At 39.0% G+C, this 23618-nt stretch overlaps 1 protein-coding gene across 3 annotated transcripts; it reads right to left on the bottom strand.

The window, feature by feature from the left end:
• Positions 1-995: 995 nt before the first annotated feature.
• Positions 996-18685, bottom strand: si:dkey-72l14.3 (Glyco_hydro_56 domain-containing protein). 3 transcript variants are annotated; one of them, XM_063465113.1, is made up of 8 exons: positions 18597-18685; positions 17977-18230; positions 7866-8499; positions 5895-6143; positions 5170-5316; positions 4770-4856; positions 3568-3750; positions 996-1861 (listed from the first exon to the last, which is right to left on the bottom strand). In XM_063465113.1, the coding sequence occupies exons 3-8, from the start codon at positions 8439-8441 to the stop codon at positions 1472-1474; spliced, it is 1632 nt and encodes a 543-aa protein (XP_063321183.1). In that variant the 5' UTR covers positions 8442-8499; positions 17977-18230; positions 18597-18685; the 3' UTR covers positions 996-1471. The 3 variants fall into 3 exon arrangements, with proteins under 3 accessions (XP_063321183.1, XP_063321184.1, XP_063321182.1); XM_063465114.1 differs by lacking the exon at positions 18597-18685 and having other exon boundaries at positions 17964-18417; XM_063465112.1 differs by lacking the exon at positions 18597-18685 and having other exon boundaries at positions 17977-18417.
• Between the last annotated feature and the right edge of the window lie 4933 nt (positions 18686-23618).

Here is a 23618-nt window from a genome sequence, read left to right as displayed (position 1 = left end):
CAACCACAGCATACCCATACCTACTGCCAAGCACGGTGGTGGAGGGACGGTGATTTGGGCGTGTTTTGCAGACACGGAGTCCACCATCTATACCAAAGTATTCTAGAGTCAAATGGCAGAATTGGGTCATGCACGGACAATGATGTGAAGCACAGCAACAAACCTGTGAAAGAAATACTGAAAGAGGAAAACTCGGCTATCCATTGATGAGAGCGTCGCAGATTTCAAAATGCTTTGGCAGGACCTTGAGAGAGCTGTGCATAAAACCAAACCATTGGTGAACTGAAGCGAGGTTGTATTGAAGAGTGGGACAAAATTCCTCTGCAACAATGTGAGGGTCACACATAAACAATTATTTCTTTAGATTATGTAAAGATGGTTGTACTTCAGTTTCACAGGACAGCACAGTCTTATTCATAAGTCTATATATGAATTTGCAGCTTGTCTGGAGTACTGCGTTTACTGCTTTCTTTGAAAATGTGGCATTGAGCCCAGATTTGAAATGCAGTGACCCTGAAAGTGAAATAGCAAACCAGAATTGTGCCTTCACTCATTTTGTTTACAGCTGAGCTTTTCCTACAGTGACGGTTTCCCAGTGTGGAGGGGTGTAGTTCCTGCAGAACTCAGGCAGAGGAGGCCAGAGCACTCAGAAAATATGTGCTGCATCTCAGCAGTATTAACATTTATGATATGTAAAGCTTAAGTGAGTTTTGTGTGTGTGTGTGTTAATATGGTAAATATGTAGCCCAAGGATGACACACATTCATTGTGTAGGAAATTTGCATTTAAATTCTTCATGCGAAGCTTTAAATAAACTCCCTGTTAAAAGCAGATTCAAAGTTGAGCTTCACAAAATAAGAAAAGAACGTGACATTTCACTTACCTGGACCATGATTCAGGGATGTGAATAGTTTTGGTTTTATTGCCCAGGCACCCTTACCATGGATCATCTACACTCGTAACTAACAGCAGCCTTCGTTAGATGCATATGAAATCAGTCACTGACATTTTTGCTTGTGTGGTTTCTTCTGTTCTTTTATTTCATGATAAAATAAAACATTTCTTTTTGAACCGGCCCTTTAACATGACGCATTTCTTGAAATACAAGGGGAGCCAGAGTATTTGGGGCCTTCTCTGGTCATACACACATGCACGGACAAACCTCAAAGCAGTTTTACAAACGTTACCAGTGCGTGGCGAGGTTGGATGACTTTCTGGCTTATTAGTCATTTCTCTTTAAATCCAACCAGTCAGTGTAACCTGAATCTGTTGGCACAACCAGTGGTAGGTCTTCACCCTCAGCTCTGGTCATAGTTTGTCCTTTTCTTAATGATGCACCATTCAGATCACACACTTGGTTAATCATCTGCACCTGGCAGGGTTTGGATGTTTTGCTCAAGGGCACTTCAGAAGGGCTCACACGTGTGGTTTTGATGCAGTCCTCCAAGAGGAAGGCTGTTCAGTTCAAAATTTAAGGTTCCAGGCTTAGGCTTCCAACCACCAGCAACAGCAAAACGGTGATGTTTGGGGCACTCGGGGGATTGGTACCCTTATCTGCCGATGCTTCCAGTGAAGTTGCTGGAATTCCAGTACCAGCTGTGCTACTCCCACTAAATTCTGTCACAGAGGCACGTTTTGTTGTGGCAGTTGTTGTAGTCTCTGTTACACCTCCAGCGTTTGCTTCCAGTGTTCCTCCAAGAGACACTCCATCTTTGGGAGACTGCAGGTCTAAGACATCCTGGTCTTCTGTCTTATACCACTGGCACTGGAAGTCTTTCTTCCAGGTTTCAGCTGGATCCGGTTCAGCTGTCTTAGTGTCTGTGTCTGGCAGATCCGTGGCTTTCGCTGCCTCCACCTGAGACTGATGGCAGAAAATTATGATATCAGTAACAAACACTACTGTATTTACTCTCACAGGAAAGTTTTTTTGGAGTATTAGTCTAAAGTTTTCTGGACTTTAAGAACTACTCAATAGATCAGACAATAGATTTGAAGGCATTTCCAAGTCTTGACCTTTTACTTGATAGCTTTTGACTGAAACTGTCAATATGAGACAAACAAAGGAGAGCTAACAAATATTTAAGCAGTGACCAAATCAACAATTTGCTACATTTTTAAAAAGAAGCCCATGCCCAGGCCAGCTCAGCAACACCTTAAAAATCATGAAGCCAACTGAAAAAGATGATGCCAGAATTACTTCCCAGGTTAAGTAAGACTCCTTCACAATATCTAATGAAGTAAGGGACACTCTTGAGGAGGTAGATACATCATTGTGAAGGCCCAAGAGACACCTTCATGAATGTAAATGTGCACAGGTGGTGCACAAACCACTGGTTGCACTCAAGACCAGAAGGCTCAGGTCAGACTTTGCCAGGGTTTGCCTACTTCTTTTTTTCCCCCCAGAAGCATGCAGACTCAGATGAAGCTAACCAACCTTGACACCTTCTCCACACTTTTCTCTTCCCAATGATGGAAAGAGAAAAGTGTGGAGAAGGAGAGAAACTGATCAGACAGCGCTTCATAGTGCAAATAGACAATGACCCATAGCGTCCTGCAAAATCAACCCAAGAGTTTCTCAAGGCAAAGAAATGGGACATTCTTTAAGCAACAAGTCAGTCAACTGATCTCAAGCCAACAGAACATGATTTTCAGCGACGGAGAAATAAACTGAATACAGAAAGACTCAAATAAGCAGCAGCGGAAGATGACTGCAGTAAAAAGATAACAGAGCATCTCAAGGGAGGAATCCCAGCGCTGGGTAATGTACGTGGATTTTTGTATTCAGACTCCAACTGATTTTCATCCAAGTGTTAAAAACAATCATTAATATAATATTTAAAATTACATTAGTCTGCCTTTTTCATAGTAGAGCCTCTAAAATGGGGGCTATTCATAAAAACAACTGTGCTTCATACATAGTTAATGCAAAATTTTTCGAAAACCCTTGAACTAAAGCTGAAAGTCTACACTTCAATCACATGTTGATTGTTTGATTTAAAATCCAATGTTATGGTGAGCAGAGGCAAAACTACAAAAAAAGCATCATTGCCATTAGGTGTATGCACCTAACTGTGTGTACTGAGTGTTGTGAAATCCTGATCTAGTCATTTACAGAGAAATAACACGGTGTTCCTGCTGTGGAGGATCAGACTCCACTGCATCCACCTCTTTTGCATCTTAGCTGCCGTCTTCTTGTCTGTTGAACACAAAATATCCTCAAGCGGTCAAACTCCCTGCTGTTTTTGTTCCCTCTGAGATAAGTTTATATTCCCCCTGATAAAGCATACCTGGTTTTCTTTCACTTTTTTTTCTTCAAAATTAACTTTTATGTTTCCAACTTTTCAAACATGCAGCAGGTTAGGAGTGTGCATCACTGCGTCCCTGTAAACTACAGTAAGCAGACTTTGTGAATCAGTTGTAGAAATCTAGGTTTTATTATATAGCCTCCGGTACCACAATGTGTTTGTCAGCTGTTTCACAAGCATGATTTCACTGCGACTACTACATAGTTCATTCCTGACATGCAGGAAGCTGAAGTTTAAATGGCTTTAAATAGTATTTTCTCACCTTTTCAGCCACTGTGGATGGAGGTGGGAGATGGAGATAGGCAGAGCTTTCTGGATTTTGACGGACACATCTACCTCTTCCTTGACAAAGGGAGGCTGAGCAGAGTCGAGCTGCTGTGGTAACGTTGATGGAGTAGGGTCCCAGGACCTTACGGACAAACTCAGCCAGTTCCTGGCACTCTCTCTGGGAAAAGAGAGGCAGTTTGATGTAAACAGGAAAATGGACGAAACTCTCTGAAAGTTTCCTTTATGAAGTTAAGCGGTGTAGCAGACCACAAAAGTTGAAATGCAAAATAAAAAATATATGGGAGGTGAGGAGACCAGTTGCCGGACTTTTGAGAGAGGAATGTTGTCCTATTCATGTCTGATTTAGGGTTGTAGCTCCCATCACTAATGCACCCCCATACCATCAGGGATGCAGGCTTTTGAACTGAGTGCTGATCACAAGCTGAATTGTTCTGCTTCTTTTCAGTCCCGAGGACACGGAGCCATTTCTTCCACACAGATTTTCAAATTTCGATTCCTCTGACCACAGAAGAGTTTTTCACTTTCCCTCAGTCCATTTTAAATGAGCTTTGGCCCGGAGAGGACATGCGGATTGTGCTCACATATCTCTTTAACCTGGATTTGTAGATGGCAGGGTGAGCTGTGTTCACGGACGATGATTTCTGGAAGTGTTCTTGAGCCCATGCGCTGATTTCCATGACAGAATCGAGCCTGTTTGTAATTCAGGATTGTGTGAGGGCCCAAATATTATGACCATCCAGTACTGATGTTTGGTCTTGTCCCTTGCACCCACACATTTTTCAAAATTTTTGGACTCTTTTTGATGATATTATGTACTTTAGATGATTCGATACTAAAAGTCTTCACAGTTTTACGCCGTGGAATGTTTTTCCGCTTCTCTAAGATGCTCTTTTTATACCCAATCACGTTACTGACCTGTGGCCAGTTTACCTAATTAATCTAATGTTTCCCTTTTCTAGACGTTTGCTGCCCTCACCCCTGCCATCACATTTAAATTGAGCCAATATTTTTCTTAAATTTCCACAGTTTGACATATTTTTACGTTCTACTGTAAGTAAAATATGGGTTTATGAAATTTATTTATTTGAAGTTTATTTATATTTCACACAGTGTCCCACATTTTTCAGAAGTAATAAGGGTGCAGAGCATGCTGTGGTCTTTATGCACAGTGTGTACCTCTGTTTTAGTCTCACTTCTCTCCCACATGACAACTCCTGCTGTTCCCATGGCAGCACTTTCTCCTATGCTGCTGACCAGATCAGCCTGTAACAAAAAGAAGAAGAAAATGTGCAATAAATTAAGCCATGAAAGGTCAATACAATGCCCCCCCCTTCCCAGCTTTGTAATATACAGTGTATATTACAGTGGAAGCATCTGTTTATTACACCATGAATCATAATCCCATAAGGAAGCTGTGGAGCAACAGAAAAACACATTTTCCGAGATTACATTTTAAACTGGAATATGTTACTGGAATTAACTTCTGCACTTCATCTGTTTATGTTTTGCTTGAATATTTAAGTAAAATACGTTTGCTGTGCACTACAAGTGTATAGCATTGTATCTTATGTCTTACCTGTGATAAAAAAGTGTTAGTTGAGGCATAAACACTCTTAACAAGAGGAAATACTGGAAGGTCAAACTCTGCCCCGCTCGCAGAAGATATCCGTAGTGCTTCCTTTATTTGACTGGATAAAAAAAGCCTGGCTCCAGGTGTCCCACTCTATAAAAAGGCAAACATAATGCACACACTTTTAACAGAAATAAACTGTGTCATCTTGTGGTGATCAAAGCTCCTTTTCCAGTTTTCTTCTTGACATGGACATGTGTTTACGGCGCAGCGTTTTCGAATTGAAGCTGGTTGGTCTTTGTCAAATACGAAAACTCTCAGGTTTTTTTGGCTCTTCTCGGTACTGTATCTCTGCGCTCACAGAGATGTTGGCATACATTAACTCTGACAGGTAAAAGGTTTCAAACCAGACATGACCTTCTTCTTTTTTTGGTTTTACACTAGGAGCTGCCTTTCTACAGTCGGGTAGATTTTGACAGCCCAAGAAGTGAGACTGAGCTGGAGAACAGTTTTTGGGACTTGTTCTCTTCTCCCTAGTTTTCCCTCTGCTTGTCTGCCAGACAAGCTGAAGTACACATGACAGTGATTAGGTTTTCAGTGCTCCCTAAACACAATGTTTTCTGTTATCATAGTTTTATCATACAAATAAAGGTGGGCCATAATAGCAATACATAATAGCAATTACAAGCAAATAAAACTGCCTAAAACATACACGTGGAAAAGTTACTGACCTGCAGCTTCTCCAGGGTGAGGAGAGGGTAGAGGGCAGAGCTTCGTTTCCATAGCCATGAAAGCTCGTCATTAAGAGCCATCTCTGCAGGGGGGCACTGGCCGGTGTAATTGGCTAACATGGTTTGAGTTGGGTCGCTATTGTAGCAGCTAGGGTAAGGGGAAAAGCCCCATAATGCTTTGGGTCTTAACCTTTTGACCTCCCGTAGAGTCTCCATCATTACTGACTGGGCTGCTGCCTCGAAGTCCACCTGTGAAAACATGAGCATATCTTTATGTCTTTAAGAGGAAATTTCTGTTTTGTGGTCTAAAAAAACTTTGGGCACGCCATCATTTATTTGATGATAAACAGCAAAATACACCACAAGATGACAGAAATGTACAAGCAGGTCTTATCAGATCAATGAACAGGACTTCTTGGCAGTATCCACAGTATTTTATTTGGCACTTTGTTACTAGCTGTCTGTTACAAAAACACATAATTTATTTCCATTTTCTTAGTTGTATTTATGAAAAATGCCAAATATAACACAGTTTGAGAGACATGAAGTTGTATTTTTGCACCAACAAGGTGATTCTTAAACTGTTATTGGAATAAAACTTGGTATATGTTAGCCTGGTGTGCAGTGTGTCCTTAACAAATTTGAGGATTTGTTTTTTGTTTGTTTTTTTAGCCACACAGTATCATCTAGACAGCATCTAATTGGCACCAGGTTTATTTTTGAGTGTGATAATGATTCCAAACACAATGCCAATACAGTAAAAGCTTGGCTGGATAGAAAAGCACACAATGGAACACTATAGGTGATAGACTAGCCTCCCCAGAAGAGGCCAATGATAAACACAACTCATCTGTGACACATTTCTTTGCAATAGGGGATTCGACACAGCTGGTTGCTTATATTCCTGTGTAAAAGCTTGGTCACCGAGCGCCTCTGCAATTTTGCAATTTAAATTACTTTCCTGCAGCAACTATGAATTTCTGAATTTCTGTTTCAAATCTATGAGGTTCTGTCTGGACTGAATGCAAGTAGTTAATGTAAATTACTGTTTAATATGAATTTCTTTGTATGTACATTGTAGTTTTGGTTGTGCTGCAGTCTCCAGCCACTGTTTACCCAGTAGAACTATAATGTTACAGGAAGAGACCTACAACAGATCAAAAGCAATATTTTTTTAAAAAAAATACATTACCTTAAAATAATTTATTAAGAGTTTACTACAAATAGTTGATAAACTATAATTTGATTGACATTTTATTAGCAATATTCTCTGCCTTTACTAAAATGCCTCTTACCATTCTGGCCTTGATAGTACACCAAATACATCTGAAATCACTTTAGCAGTTTTATTACATAAATACAACTGCTTAGAGTTGCTAAGTGTGAATATGTGGTTAAAAAAACAAATTGCAAAATAATAATAATAATAATAGTATGCTTTGTTTATGAAAGATATTTACATAAATATCTTATTTACACATATTTATGTTTACACAAATTGTCTAAATTAATGCAAGTCGTGTATTTTCTAAGGCCACGCTGAGGTTTAAATGATAATCTCTCTGCTACAAAATGATGCCAAGGATCACTTTGTCCAAGTGAGTCATCACATAAAATACACTCACGAGATAACCACAAAATTTTCAGTCTGACTTTCTTCTACATTTTCCTTCCTCACAATTCCTCATCATCTTTCTCTTTATAGTTTATTACACTGCTACTTTAAAACCTTGCCAGCTTAATGATGCAACTTTGGTGTGATAACCAAAAGCAAAATAGACCATAGTGGGGCTGTTAGTAGCAGCATTTCTTTTGCATTTTTCATCAACCATTTTTTCTTAAAACAAGGTTGGCTTCTTCCCAGTTTGCCCTGAACTTTAAAATGAACTCATCTTAGCATTTTTACCTTTTCACCAGCTTTTCTTCTTGCCATAGTGGCTCTTTACTTCTACCACCTTGGATTTTCCTTACCTTTGACCACTTCTCCACTTCTGCAGGGGTCCAGTTAGGGAAAAAACCCTTAAGCAGTTTCTTTGATGCCTCCACATATAACGCTTGCTTCTCTCGACTCCTCGACCACTGAGGGACCCACTCAGCCCAACGCAGTACCCCCAGACCAAGGTACCTTGGGGCAGGTAAAGCTTCCTCTAAGTCCTGCTTCATCTTCTGGAGGTGAGTATCCAGCCGTGTGTGCTGTGGTAGTCCCCCATTTATTGGCGTGTCTATATCTACAAAGTAAGGGTAGTTCCCCAATGTATCTTCATAAAAGACAGCTACACGGCCGTCCCGTTCCATCCCAAAAGAGCCGGGATCTGGCCGACCAGAGCAGGAAGAATCAGGGATACCCCAGAAGATAATAAAAGGCTGTCCAGACAGGAGAGGGGGGAAGGCTGGCCGGGGTGGAGCGGCTGTACAGATGCCAGCAAAGGCAGCAATCATGAGGAAAAAGAGAGCTGATGAAGAAGCAGAGTGAGTTCTGAGATGGTAAAGTTTCAGTTTTGGTTTTGGCTGTGGGTCTTGATGAGACCGTGGCTCGGTCCACGCCATTGAAGCAGTTCCCTCTCAGGTTCTTGTCTCCTTGAGCCCCTCACAGCCAATCATGTTCCTGGAAAACACAAAGCAGGAGTTAAACTTTAGTCTGTAAAGAGATGCAGTTGCTAAACAAAGTCGCCATCAAGTTGTGTGCAGCAAGTGATGAACAAGTTATTTGTTGTCAGTTAGTTGTTGTTGGTAATTTGCGCTCATTAGAGCTACTTAAAACATTAAGAATCGTCACTGTGGAATAACCTGTCCCAGATATCTGTGGATCTTAAACATGTGTGTAAAAGTTTTAATTGGCTTTCCACTTGTTTGATGATGCCCTCATGGTGCACTTTACACATTTGCTTGAGCTCAAGAATACTCACCACATGTTGGTGAGAGACACTAAACATTGATATAACTTCTTTTTTACAAGGAAAGTCCAGAAGGAAAGAAACCCACCACCCATGACCAGATGTGCTCACTGACACTGCATCTTCTCAGGACTGTAACTGGCTTTATTGGCCATCTTTTTTCGCAGTTGTGTTCATTTTGTTGCAACAGTTAGCATGGGAAACTTCGATCTTATTTGTTAATACATAAGCTTTGCTGACTGCACTTAATAACCAGTATTGATTATGATCAGTCAGAAATGCTGAAAAGGCTTTTTTAAGGTCTAAATGGTAAAATTCAGTCTTCATGTATCAGTCACATTGTACCAAACCCGCTCTTCTTCTTTTACACTGACAAAATGCCCAATGACTAACAGCACAGTAAAATACATTGTTTCATAGATACATTTTCTGGGTTGCAGGGTTTCAAGCAGTCTAAGTAGAGATGTCTAGATGTCCCTCTCCTTTGCCACCTACTCCATTTTGACTGGAACGACAATGAGGAGTTTGCATAATCATGTCTCCCGGCTCTGCCTTGGGGATTCCTGCCAGTAGGATTCCCAAAAAAACACACACTAAGGAGGTGCTCAGGAAGCATCTTAATCAGATGTCTGGACCAGTTGAGTTCTCCTGAATGACTGAGCTTCTCACCCTACCTCCAAGAGAGACCCAGGAAGAACCTCGTTTTCACCTGTTGTGTCTGTATTATTTTGGTCACTACCCAGAGCTGTTGTTCATTGGTGTGGAAAGGAACGTAAAGGTTAACCAGTAAATGGATAACTTCGCTTCACATTCAGTTCTTTCCAGTACAGCACTACTGCAGACGTCGCACCAATCTGTTATCAGTCTCCCACAACCTTCTTTACTCCCTTGTGAACAACACCCCAAGGTACTACTCTTCCACTCGGGCCAGCAACTCAATCAACCCAGAGGGGGGACTCCACCTTTTTCTGGCTGAGAACCATGGCCTCCGACTTGGAAGTGCTAATTCTCATCTCAGCTGCTTCATGCTCAGCTGCAAACCACCCCAGTGCAAGCTGGAGGTCACGGCTTGCTGGAGCCCTCAAAAACCATTGCAATAAGCAGGCACAAGATCCTGAGACCAACAGGTCACATCTGTAACTCACTGTTGCTCTCAGAAAGAGACCACAATCAAACCCGTAGCATCTTTTGATATTTCTACTGCAAGCTTAATACAGCTCTTTTTGATTGATCTGATTAACCCCCTGAAATCCTGAAGGTACACAACACACAAACACACATGGCACCAGTGGTTTACGCTGAGTAGTTGAGAATCTTGTTAGGTTACAAGAGCGTTTGGTTCTGAGAGAGTAGATAAGAAGTTTCAAGTATTTATTTCACCCTTAAATTCATTGATGCTATAAACACTTTTAAATAGTTTTGCTATCTTTAACATGGAGTAAAATACTTTTTTTTTTTTTTTCATTTTTAACACTCTTTTCCTTAAAGTAACTTTATGAGTCACATTTTAATTTCTATTCAGTGTGACCACTGTGTGACTCACTCGGCTAATTTGGATCATAATGAAGTGCTAATATATGCACCAAATTATCCTGTCAGTTCAGATAGCTAGAGAAAACCGAGGGGGGAAATAGGAGAAAATTCAAGTCTAGTTAGTGTAGGACCACATGTAAGCATACGTTTGAACCCCAGCCATTAAAGATTCACTTGTTTTATTGTAGGAGGCTTTATTGTTTTAGATTAACACAATTCAAAGCGGCACAAGGGGTGCTACTTTTGCTTCCTGCCAGTGAATGTGCATGAAGTTTTGAATTGTTTGAGTAGTTGCTATAAGAACATAGTGATTAAAAGTCTAAACTGGTGTGGGTGAGTGGCTTGCTCAGGAATAATGAACTATGAATGCCCGGGTATCCTTTTACATTTCTGTAGAAAAGGAGGGGAGAGCAAGATCTCTTGCAGCTTCTTGTTAAAACAAAAACAAAACACACACAAACTGGAAAATAGAGAACTGTCCATGGAAACATTTGTCCAATTGGGAGGGAGAGACACTGTTGTCGTACTCTGAAGGAGTGTTCTTGTTCAGCAGGCAGCGCAAGATATGAGCTAATAAGAACTGAAAACAGCACTTGTGTTGCTTTTTTGTGTAGGCAGAAAAACTGATAATGGAGGGAGACTCTGCATTGCTAAAAGTGGCAGAGGAATACTTCTGCCGTGACACCATAGCATCATTATCTGTGTGAACTGACACAGATATGCACCAAGATCTGCTCACGATATAAATACAAAATATAAATTTTTAATGGGGGTAAAGATGCCAGGCAAACTGTCTATTAAATTGGTAGCATGCAGAGATATGTGACTTTAGACAACATCACTGCATCTGTGCCCTGGCATAAGGAGTGGATATATTACACGTTGGGTTTGTTGACATTTTAAATCATCAAATTTTTGCCTCCAAACCCTCGTCTTGGACCAGGACCGACATGCCAGCGGTGGATTTGTCTGTGAATCTATGTGCACTCAGTAGGTAGAGACTTCACACAAGGTAGCCATACCCTAAAGCATACCCTGCTTTATGGTCAATTTTACCATAAATTGGAGTATAATTTACTAAATTAAAATAATGCTGTGTTCAACAAGACTTGAGGCTGTTACAGTATTAAATAAATTAAGAAGTGGAGTCATTTTTTCCTCATAGATTTCTTGGAGCCAGGGGTTTCTTACACATTAGCACATTAGCACACTCATCACACCAAGAAGCAGTGTTCATCTTTTATATACAGTGCATATATACAGAGCATCGGGCATGGATACTGGGAACTTGGGATTTCCAATACTGGAACTGTTTGTCTGTGGAAACCCATGCTATAAAGTTTTTGTACTGATGTTAATGCCAAAGGACATCTTGAGCGATGCAGTTATTGAGTCAGCAGAGCACTCGTGACTTTTATGCATTATGCACCTCAGCACTCAGTGACCCCCACGCTGTAACTTTACATGGACCCTCACTTTGTGGGTGACTTACTGTAATTCCTAAATGCCTCTAATTTGCAATAATACCACTTATAGTTGATTATGGAATATCTAGTAGCACTTAGGAACGAACCATTACTACACAAATGTTCGTAAAGACAGACTGCATGGCTAGATGATTTTTATAAACCTGTTGCCATGAGACTGAAAGCACGTGAATTCAAGAATTAGGACATGTGGCCCAGTACCTTTTGTCCATTTAGTGCATGTCTCTGCAGAATTGTTTTCTTTTTATGCATTTATGCTGATCCTACTGAGATACGGTACCTCTTCTGCCAGAGGTTGTGGTCAAGGTAGGGAGAAAACCATTTATCCAGTGGAGCTTTTGGAATAAAAGAAAAATATTGTTTGGTCTTTAGGAGCAGTGAATTGTACTGGTACACAGTCACATGTTCTGGCGGCTGTACAGTTAAAAACTGCAAAGCAACCTGACAGACTGTGTGCACATAAATAATAACGAAAAGGGCTAATCTTTCTAATCTTAAGAGTACGACGGCTCTTAAACAAACATAAAAGCCTTCAGGAGCCTATTAGTATGTATAACAAAGGTAAGCGTGTCATTTAGCTGGATGTTAGGCCTTTTGTAAGAGGTAATCCTCTTGAAACGAGTGCCATCCTTTTACAGTTTAAATCTAAATTAACGAGAGAAATCTGCAATAACTTAAAGGAAGTTTGTCAGTTTTACTTCACTTTATCAAATTGTGTCCAATTCCTCTGTGTTAACAAGGGCTTGCTGCATTCTTGTGCTTTCCAGACGTTTTCTTTCTTTTTTTTTGTTCACCAGGTGCTTGTCACATTTTGGTGAAAAATGTTCTAACAATTGCTTGTTAGCAGTGGCAACTCTTCTCGGGAGCACAGATAGCTGCATACTCTCTAACAAGCCATTAAAAAGGGAAATGTCCCACTATTTGAGTGCCTGCTGGGGACTAAGTAGAATTTTAAATGCCACCAGCTTCCCGCAACATTTAATATGCTGCTTGCAAATACATGCATAAGGATGTCACAGCGTCCACTGCCCTCAATATTTCTATACATCTGGTGGTTTTAATTGTCGATACATTTGACCGACTTAGCCAATAAGAAACGTGAAATTAACATAACAAAACTGGAGCGTGAGGTACGGCTGTCCGTCAAGTAATGTCTGCACACACCCCCGTTTGAACAAATAACTCAAAGTACAGTGTTTGCACAGCTATGATAGAAAGCTACACTATATGCATTTGTGAAAAACATAGAAAACAGACTCCAGTAGTTCACCAATGTATTTTTAAACAGCAACTTAACATCTTATCCCATCTCAGATGAGCCAATTTTGAGAACATTTCCTGCTTAACTATCTCAGATTTGCATAAAAATGTAATGTTGATAAATGTTAACATTTATAAAGATTGCTGTGGAATTTTAGATTCATATCAAATTATTTTAAAGATTCAAGCTTTTCTCTGCGCATTGAAATCGGAGAGTGAATGTGAACATCTCAAAAATGTGTTAAAGGTAAAAGCCTGAACATTTCAGCTATCTTTCTTACCATCAAAATGAATCAGAAAAAGCCTGCCTGATTAAAATTTAAAAAAAAATCCAGCACTCATGGAAAATCACATACAGTACTTGAGCGTACATAATTAAAGTTGCAATTGTGACGAACTTCTAATGATATATAAAGAAATTACACAATACTGTAAAATAAAGCTTATAGAATTTGTTGTGACAAAAAAGAAGAAAATGTCATTTTCATTCAACTTTCAAGATGGTCATTCCATCTTGAACCACCGAATTTTTAAAATATTTTTTGTTAAACCATCTTTGATTTCCCTTTTTATGATCCAAGGTTTGGACAGTTTCACAGAAATCGTTACGGCCGAGCAGAAGGCTTGGTTAACTTCAGACAGAATGAATCATTTATATTAATTCATCCTATTCCTGCTTTAGTACAAGGTATTCAAGTGATTTCATTGATTTAATGTAAACTAAACTGCGTGCCCAAAAAATAAAAAAATAGAAATCACCACTTGGATTTGAGATGAATAAGTTTCCGCTGGCTACAGATCATTTAACCCTAAGTGATGCAGTAAGCAAGAATGATGTTGGAAAACATATCAAGGGATTGGACCTTAACAGCTGTGTTGCCTTAAGAAAACCACTTATCAGTCAGCCTAATCTGAATTTGATGGGGTGCAGCGGGAAAAGGTGATGTGATCTGAGGAGTCCAGATTTTTCCTGTTCCAGTCTAGCTTCAGCAACAATATATGCTCAAAAAGTAAGTTGGCTGACTCTGAATACCGATTCTACAGGTGTGTCCATCAGTGGATTTTTGCTCTCCTGATGGCTCCTGCATGATCCAAGATGACAATAGCTGAATTCATTGGTCTCAAATTGCGAAAGAGTGCTTTAGGAGCATGAATCATCATGGCCTGGCCACCACAGAATCCAGATCTTAATCCCATTAAAAATCTTTGGGATGTACTGGAGAAGACTTTACTCAGTGGTACGACTCTCCCATTATCAAGACAAGATCTTGAAGCAAAATTAACGCAGCTCCGTACAGACATGAATGTGACACAGCATTCATTTTTAAAAACAATGCCAAATGAATGGCTGCCATCAAAGTCATCAAACCATAGATGGTCCAGCAAAATATTGGAATGTGTGACCCTTTTTTGGCCTGCCAGTGTAAATAAGATCTATAAAATATACACTACAAATGCTAAACAAGCTATAAGATATCAATGCATAATTCCAAGGAGGTCAAAGGTTACATGGTGCAGTGCCCTGCAGTGAAGACAATAAGCAGTAACTGTTATTGTTCTCTGAAATCTTGTTTTGATGCATCTTAGCTTCTAACTGCAGACACCTAGTAAAATTTGCTAGAACCTCATATATTCCAAATATTTTCATAACAATTTGTGGGGTGCACTCTAAAATATAACCAAAGGTCTTTCAAAAGGTGTGTCAGTGGTGAAAAACTGAAAGCATTTGCATTAAGTGATGTAATGTATATTTTACAGAATGAACTCCCAATCACACGTTATTGTTTCAAGGTATTTTAGTACTACAAAGCTGGTCTCTAATTTATTTATTTATTTTTACCATAACCATAATCCCATAATACTCTATATAATCCCTGTCTGTCTGCTAGTAGTGAGTGGTAAATGTGTTATCCAGCTAATCTGTCGTCAATAAGCCTTTGTTTATGTTAACTCTTCTGCTGTCTGGGATCCTGAACCCTCCACCTCTACAAGCAAGTAAAGGGCACTGCAGCTGTAAGGGTTACATTTCCTGTTTGCCCCCAATGTGTCAGCTTTATATTACACAAAAGATTTGCACAGAAAAAAAAAAGAAAATTAATGCTTTGTGTGTATGGGAGGTTGATTTCCTTTTAGTTGATTGTTATAGTTTACTTACACTGCTGTTTTATTCATAAAATGTTTCCTTTCTTTACTGGGTCTTTCAGCCACAATGGAGTTAATGAATTTATTATAAATCCATCATTTTCAGTGATTTTCTGATGTGTTTCTTGAGATTTTTTTGATCTCACACTTCATTTGTCTGCTCGTGTCCCATGAAAGCTATCATGCTGTGCCAATCACACAAGGAAATCTGTTATTTTTACCTGCTGAGACTCAGATTTGATCTTGTCATCATCAAATAGGTAAAAAAAAAATACAATTAAAAAATGCACTTAATTAATAAAAAGTCCATTAGAGCAAGACATAACAGCGTAAAATATTAAATTTAGATTTCATTTAAAAGCCTGGCAACTGTAACTTGTTATCTATCTTTGGTACTGACTACTTCAAGTTGGCTACAGTTCAGTACAACAGACTGTCTGCATATTAGAAACTCGCTGTCCTTTTTACCTTTAATGGTGCAAACAGTTTTATTTTCTTGCATGCTGCACTTACAATGACCCCACTGCAGCTGTAATTAGTTTTCTATTGCCCATAAGTCCAATATGCTACTGAAATAAGAATACTGTAGCTGTGCAAAAAAAATAGTTAGGCCATATGTGCATTATTTCTATTGCTGTATTTGTGGTTCAGTTCTTCTGTTGTTGCACTGTAGTTGAAACAGTTTTACAGTTTCACCATCGTGAGCTAATGCAACCAAATCTCATTCAGCCGTGCAGTGGCTGAATACTTCAATAACAATAAAATATTGGACATATTTTTTTGTACATATTTAGGAACTAGTTCCTTTTCATCTTTTATGGTTGCACTGTCCAGTCTGTCCTGATGCACTTTTGCTCAATTTAGACAAATACTGACAGTGTTCAATACGGACAGGAAATCAGCCAAAACCACAGTAACAATTAAAAAACCCATTCATATGAAGCACTCAATTATTTATATGATGATAGTAATGACACACGTTGGGCAGGAAATCTAAAGGGTTAGAGCAGGGGTGGGCAATATATTTCCCCATGGGGGCACATGACAACCTGAGGCCCCTGGTAGGGGGGGCACAGGTTGTCATGTTGTGGAAAGCCGCACTAATAAGCTGAACTCAATTCTGCTCAATACTAATTTGGTCTCTTTCTAAGCTTATGGATCCGGCCTTCCACATGAGAGGTTAGAGAGTAGGAAACGACCTCAAGAAGGTGACACGCAATCTCTGAAGGTGAGCATTTTCCCCACTTATTATTAACCACGGATGTTGCCTAACGGTAGCCACTTAGTGTGGGGACTCAATCTAATGTGAGTCCTTCCTGGTAAACGCAAAACATTCAGAATGATTGCCGCTTTTGTTGGTGTCATTGAGAGGCAGCTTGTTTGTGCGTACAAAAAATAAAATTTTTATTCTAAAGGTCAAGTCACTTTTATTTACATAGCACATTTAAAACAGCAGAAGGTGATCCAAAGATGCATTGGCATTCCTGGTGTCCAAACCCCCAAAAGACAAAACTCACATAAACAAACAGCAGTCTGTTAATTATAGTTGGTGTTCTTTTGTGTTTACTCAGGTTTACCTCTGTTACTTATAACATGTATTCGCTCGGAGCTCAAGGTGCTTTATTATGCACTAAAAACAAACAAACAAAAACCTTTTAATTAATACATTTTTAAAAGGTTTAACAGCTAGTCAAGAATTGCCTGAACTAATGACTAGCAATCGACTGAGAAGGCTTTTGTTCAGGAGTCATGCTACTTATTATTGCAATACAACACTCAAAATAAGAAAAAGATTTTAGAAAAGATTGTTATGCGCTTAATGTTCCTCAAAACACCTTTTTTATATTATAGCAATATCTATATATTTTCATAGAAAAAAAAAACGAGATTTCATATTACACATCCGTGGCCCTTCTTATTATAGTTATTGAAATGCAAACTGTCTAATGCAGTTCTGAATTTGTAGACATGCACTACAGGGGCACAATATCAAATAGTAATGTATAGAGTCATATATATATATATGTTTGTTATATACAATAACAAAGCACACACATGAATCACACACATTGGATATAAGAAAATATAAGATTAATGAAAACTTTAACATAGTTATTAATCAGCTATCAAGATATTTATTGTTAAAATACTCTGTAACAATTGAAAGTTCCCCAGTGACGACCTTGTACATCGTTAAATTGTATCAATATTTACCAGCGTGACTACTGATACGCAGCATTCAATTATGGGTCTCTAAATAAAACTTTTGAATTTCAAATACGTTAATAAATGCCCTAATCTGCTCCTGACTATTTACAGTGTTATAAACTTTTAAAACATTTTTTGTGCTTACATATTTGTTATATTTGTTGAAGGACTTTTAAACTACATCACAGAAGTTTTTCTTAATGTAACAGTGATGGCTACTCTACATTTATTCAAAGTTCTAGTGTGTAAAATGACAAAATATTATGCACATTATCGTGGATTCTCTAAGTGAATGGCATGTAACTCAGGTCTGCAGATTTTGTTTAAAAAAAATGTAAAAAATTTCTACACAGACACTACTGCGGTGAAACCAACTACTGCTAAACTACACGTAACTTTTTACCTGATACCATCAACTTGTTGATATGGTAACTTGAGGCTAAGACATTGTTGCCCGCACCTCAAATACAAGCTTTTGCTAATTGTATTTGCATTTTGGTTTAAATCATTCTTTTTTTTTTTTTATGTTAAATAAATAAACTTACCAAACAAACTTACCAAGACCAACATTGTTCCCGTGTTTAGTCCTCACACACTGGACAATGTGAGAGTTTCTTCTTCCTGCACTAAAATGTTTGATTCCTCTGTCTTCAGTTTTACTCCTTAACGTCCCATAGAGAAAAAACATGGAATCCCACTGGATTTGCGATGGCATGGATGAGCTGTGCATGTATAACATGCAGCAAAAAAGTCTGACATCCAGAAGGGAGAGAGCGAGGAAGGGAGCAAAATTACAAACTTTCACAGCACATCTGAAAAGAGAGGAAATATGTATCAGGATGAGGAAATAGAGGGTTGGAAAATCTAACAGAAAGGAAAAAAGAAAATAAAAGTGTTTAAAAAAGAGAGAGAGGCTAGACATTGACGGTGCGTTCGCCAGATAGAAAGATGCGTGGGCAGGAGTGTGTGTGTGAATGTGTGTGTGTGTGCGCGCGTGTGTGCGTGCATGTTTGACCTCGCCTTCACAGCCAACTTAAGCTTCCTTACTAAAAGTAAGCGGGGTCAATGGCGTCCATGTCGACTCACATGACCAGTGACACCGACTGTAATCCCATAATCCCCCGCTCTACCGCTGCTGCTCTTGGCTGAATAAACACCCGAGCTGTGGAGGATCACACCTGTCTTCCGTCTTTTCGTCCTCCCTCTTCATCCTTCCTATCTTCTCCTCTTCCTCTTCCCCTCAGTCACCTTTCGCCCTCTAACCTACCCTAAACACGATTTTTTTTGTTTAACTTCCTTTTAACTTCCCCTCTCCTCCTTCAGCAATCCCTCTGCTCCAGCTCGCTCCCTCCCACCAAAATCCCTCTCTCCCTAATCTTGATTCTTCCACGTTTGACTCTGTTGTTCTACGCTTACCTCTGTTGATCCCTGTTTATCTAGGGTTCACAGGGAGACACCAGCTTTGTCTGGCTTGGTGTGATGCAGAAATAAACTACTGTATCCTCTTTCTCTATGTTTCTTCCTGTGCTCACGTGTGAAACAGTGAGCAGAAAGTAGATAAACATCATTCAAGTACCCAAGGTGGGCAGGTATGTACAGACCCTGTCAACAACACTAATCCTCGACTGATAGTAACAACGTGATTATATGAACACATATGAAAAGCCACTTTTAATCTAACTTGGGATAAATCATGCATCAGTGGACTGGCCCGTCTTGTATTTGAGGCTGATTACACTTACATGAAAAAAAATGTGCATTTATATCCTCCAATTTTCCACACTCGTTCCTTTGTTTAGTCCTCTCTCCATCATCTTTTTCTTCATTGCCTTTGTCTTTTTTCTTTTTCCATTTTATCGCTTATATGTTTCTATCCCAACCCTTTATTTAGGTGCCATACCTTTCACATCCCATCTCTCTCTTTTTAGCTACCTGTCATTTTTTTCCATTAGGGCTGTCACTGCACATAATAGCTAATAACCTGGTCAAAGAATACCACCTGTTCTCTCGTACTCCTTCTGTAAATTGCCCTTTCTTCTTGCTGTTGGTCTATAGATTTGTGTAGTCCCAGGCTCTGTTTCTGTTCATGCTGCACGAAGCGTTCTAAGAATATTTGAAGCTTCCTTTTGCAATACTGGTAGTGGCTTAATTTCATCCTCCCCCGCTCCTAGTTTACCTCTCTCTTTGTTTATTTGTATAGGATAGGAATTGGTAGCCCTTAAGTATTAGGTCTTAGTTTTGCTGTGTAAGCCAATCTGAGAAATTCAACTATAAAATTACTGGATTAGTAGGGAATTCTTCAACCATTTAAATGTTTTTTAGTTGTTATTTTTATATAATTCATACAATTTAAATGCAACCCCATTTATGATGAACACATTCTAAACATATCAATAATTTACCACTGAGTTACAACTCTGAAAACACCATATATCGAATAATCTTTTATGTATGAGTGTTCATTCTGCATCTTGATTGTGAAGGCGTACTTTTGTGGAGTTCAGTGCATTGCTTACAGTATCTGATACATAGCTGCTCCTACATCTTATAACCTCTTTTGCTAATTCCCACTGAGGCCTTCTGCACTAAAAATTCCCGCATCGCGCTGTCGGGAGCTAAGGATAAAAGCATCCACCACATGCCATGCTGTGTATCTTTATCTCAGTATCTGCGCTGTATCTGTGTCACGTGCTTCTGACTTTCTCAGTTCTCCGGTTGCTGTATCTCTTCTGCATGCTTCTGATGTTTTGTTCCATTCCAGTCCTGATAGATCACATAAATCTCTGTGCTCATAGGGATGCTGTTGTCAATGCTTTTTTTTAATTAATAACCTGCATAAAACACTTGAAAAATTACACATACATACTCACATCTATCCTTTTTTTAATTAAAAAAAATTATTATAACACATGAGGTAATGACCCCAAAGCTAAATGCATGCTGGGAAATGGTAGCTATGATAGCAGCATGTCAGTTACCTAATATCTGTGCTATATTCATCATACCTTTCGTGAATTTCAGTAGCCTGCCTCTTTTTGCACACACTACTTAGCTCAAAATAAGTCACTTCCTCATTTGAGAAGGAATAATAAATTAATGTTAAAAATACACCTGAAAAACTGAAGATTTTTTATATATTTTAAAACATAAACTTGTGCTCCTCTGACTTTCACTGTGTAACAGAGAACCAGTGGCCTGAGGGTCATTTTTACCTGCTGATTCAAATGGATCATCTTCTTTCGCTGCAGGGTGTGTGCCAAAGGCGCAAACTGCATTCACGCAATCTCTATCTCGGCAAGACATGCAGCATCTCCTTACTTCTCCGCCAATAGTATTTTAATTTTATGGTAAAATTCACTGTCAGACGAAAATGAAAAGAGAAACACTGCTTAAAGCTGAAAGACTTGACAGTCAGGGACCACACCAGTGAACATATCAGAAAAATAAAATAGCAATACTACATACTTAGCCTGTTTACATTCTTGCAGCTTTTCAGAGATAATTAAGGATTAATTAATTAAAGATAATTATTTGGATCACCTGGATGAGAAAACTTAGGCTAATTGTTTTGTGTATGTCATTCTTTTCATGTGCTGATAATATTAAGCTTTTACTTAAGTACCCATAGCCTTAGTGTAAGTTGAAAAATCATTATTCAGCCCGACTTGTTGGTCAGTAGCACTTTTTTCTTAATTTTAATTTTAAAAAGTCTATGAACAAATAAGTACAGTAGTTGGGTACTCGTTGAATCAACATACCAGTACTGATACAGGAAGTGGGAAGTATTTCACTGACTCATTTTCTGTGTAGTGAATTCTGATAGTATGGTTTGTGTGACAGAGTGACGTGGGAGCCTGAAATATTGTTTTAGTCTGCAGCTGCATGAACAAATAAGTGGTGATTGTTTCAAAGCCAGTCTTCAGTGCTCTGCTGGGGGACATTAAAATGAAAAGTGGCCTTACCTCCAACCAAAAGGCTAACCAAAAATATGATTCTTTATATGAGAGCCTAAGAGTAAATTAATTACTGTTTTCGTTGCACCACCCTGCACTGATGTGAAAATATTCATATTTGAGAATCAGGGGTGGCCAACTTGAGCAAAATTAGCACTTAATTTTAACTCTTCAAAAATCACTCTTTGTGTTTTTTAGGAAATTGATTCTGAGGTTGAATGGGAAGGTGGGGGAACCATGTGATCCTGAGTTCAGCTTCTTGAGTTCAGTATGTGGGGATTTTGTCAAAAAATGTTGGTATTAAATTTGTGACTGATCATAAATAAATTCCAAAACTTTATAAGCTACATTTAATAAATAGTAACTTTATATTTAATGAAACTTTATTCCTCATTAATAATGTTTACAAATCATTAATTATAGTTTATATCTACTTATCTATTCATTATATTTTGCATGCTGTCATAGTTGATGAGTTCCGTTATTGATCAGTGAGCCCATCCTTGTTCGGTGGCTGTCAAAGCTACTAATGTCTCTCAGGTACACATTAAGTATTCTAAAAACCACATATACCTATAGTTGAATTAGTTACATATGAAGTGTTTTGATAAAGCTTTCATGTATTTGATGTAAAACAGTGATCCAACTGCGATGAACATGTGGGGGGAAATAAGGAAACTTTAGCAGCAACCTACATAGGTGCAGCTCTACTTATGTGATACTGCGTGTGCGGACGTTAAACTGTAGGTGTGAATTTATATGTACAGTATGCATGCCTGCGGCCATAACACACCTGTGGGTTTTTTAAATAAAGTTTTTAGACTCTATTATATTATGCCAGTGCTTCTTTTGATTCCTTTCATTGCTCGTCTGGTTTCATGTATATCGCACATAGACGTGTTTACACGTACAGCGTGTTGTACTATGTATTATGCTGCCGTGACGAGTTCTTCGGCCCTCTCTAAAGTGAAGCAGATGGAGCATTCGGAGGACACAGCTTATGTGCAGTTCACCAGCAATACCTTAAGGTTAAACCAGTGTTTCTCAAACTGCTGAGCACGCTGGGGTTAAATTGGGATTTGACAGCTGGAAGAACCCTAAGATCCCAAGCTCAACGGCTGTCAGAAGCAGTGGACACGATTCTTGTCAATGCAAAGATTTTTAAAAATGATATATAATAATATAAAACACTTTGTGTCTTTCTGTGGTATTTGAACATCTCCAGGATGCAGACGCTACCCCAAATTCTAGTTTGCACAGTGGGAGTCATTGATAAAACACTTATGTCATTAAGCGTCTACCCATATAACAGAGAGGGATGCTGGGTTGGGTCCTGTAAAGACATGTTGAATCATGGGATGGAAATTGTGTTAGAAGGGTTTTATGCAAGCAATAACATCTGAAAAATGAAGCCCAGAACAGGAATGGAGCAGAAATAAACACATTTACAGCCGAGTGCAAAAAAAATAATTTTTGTTTCTGGTGCTAATTTCCTCTTTCATAACAGCTGTACCTGACAGGAGTCAATTTAGAAGAAAAAAAAGGTGAATCCACCTGTTGTTAAGGCTCTGTGGAGTGGGGTTTTTTTAACAGCTGGGTGCTTTCTGCGCTGTTAGATGTCTGCTCCTCATCTCTTTGTCTAAATGAAATAACTGAAACTCTCTTCAGTATTTGTGGTTAGGGTGCCATTTGGAGCATTTTAATGCATTTATCATGCAAATAATATGGTTTGCACATAGGAGAGACTTTGCATTTTATTCATATGTTTCTGTTTCTCTGTAAAACACCCATACAGTTAATGTATTAAAGCCCAAGTCAGTAAAGTTTTGTTCTCGGATGCATAGTGTTTATTTCTCATATGGGTTGAATGTGATTTGGTCTTACAGTAGTAGGCTACTCGCTGATACCCAGAGTCAAGGAAATAGAAAGATTTGGATTGGCGCAATCCTGCTGTTAGGTGATTACTCAGACTTCCACCCTCTCATACAGATATGTTGCATCCACAGTAATTATGCTGTTTTCCAGATAACTCTGATCTCGAATGTTGGAACTCAGGAATGATGTCACGTCTGAGTTAGCATGCTCCAGAAAAACTGAGGAAAAACAGGATTTGTTTTGGAGCCTGATCAGTGCTCTGTGGGTGGCTTATTTAGTGATGCACAACACTGACAGCACAGGTTTAAGTTTACAGTCAACTGTTTACATTCAGTGCCGCCATCTTGGATTGCTAACTTGGGGCATGTTAGT

This window comes from Pelmatolapia mariae, linkage group LG20 (assembly GCF_036321145.2).
Source record: "Pelmatolapia mariae isolate MD_Pm_ZW linkage group LG20, Pm_UMD_F_2, whole genome shotgun sequence".
NCBI lineage: Eukaryota > Metazoa > Chordata > Actinopteri > Cichliformes > Cichlidae > Pelmatolapia > Pelmatolapia mariae.
Note: the sequence above shows the minus strand (reverse complement) of the source record. Positions and strands in the feature narration are given on the sequence as shown.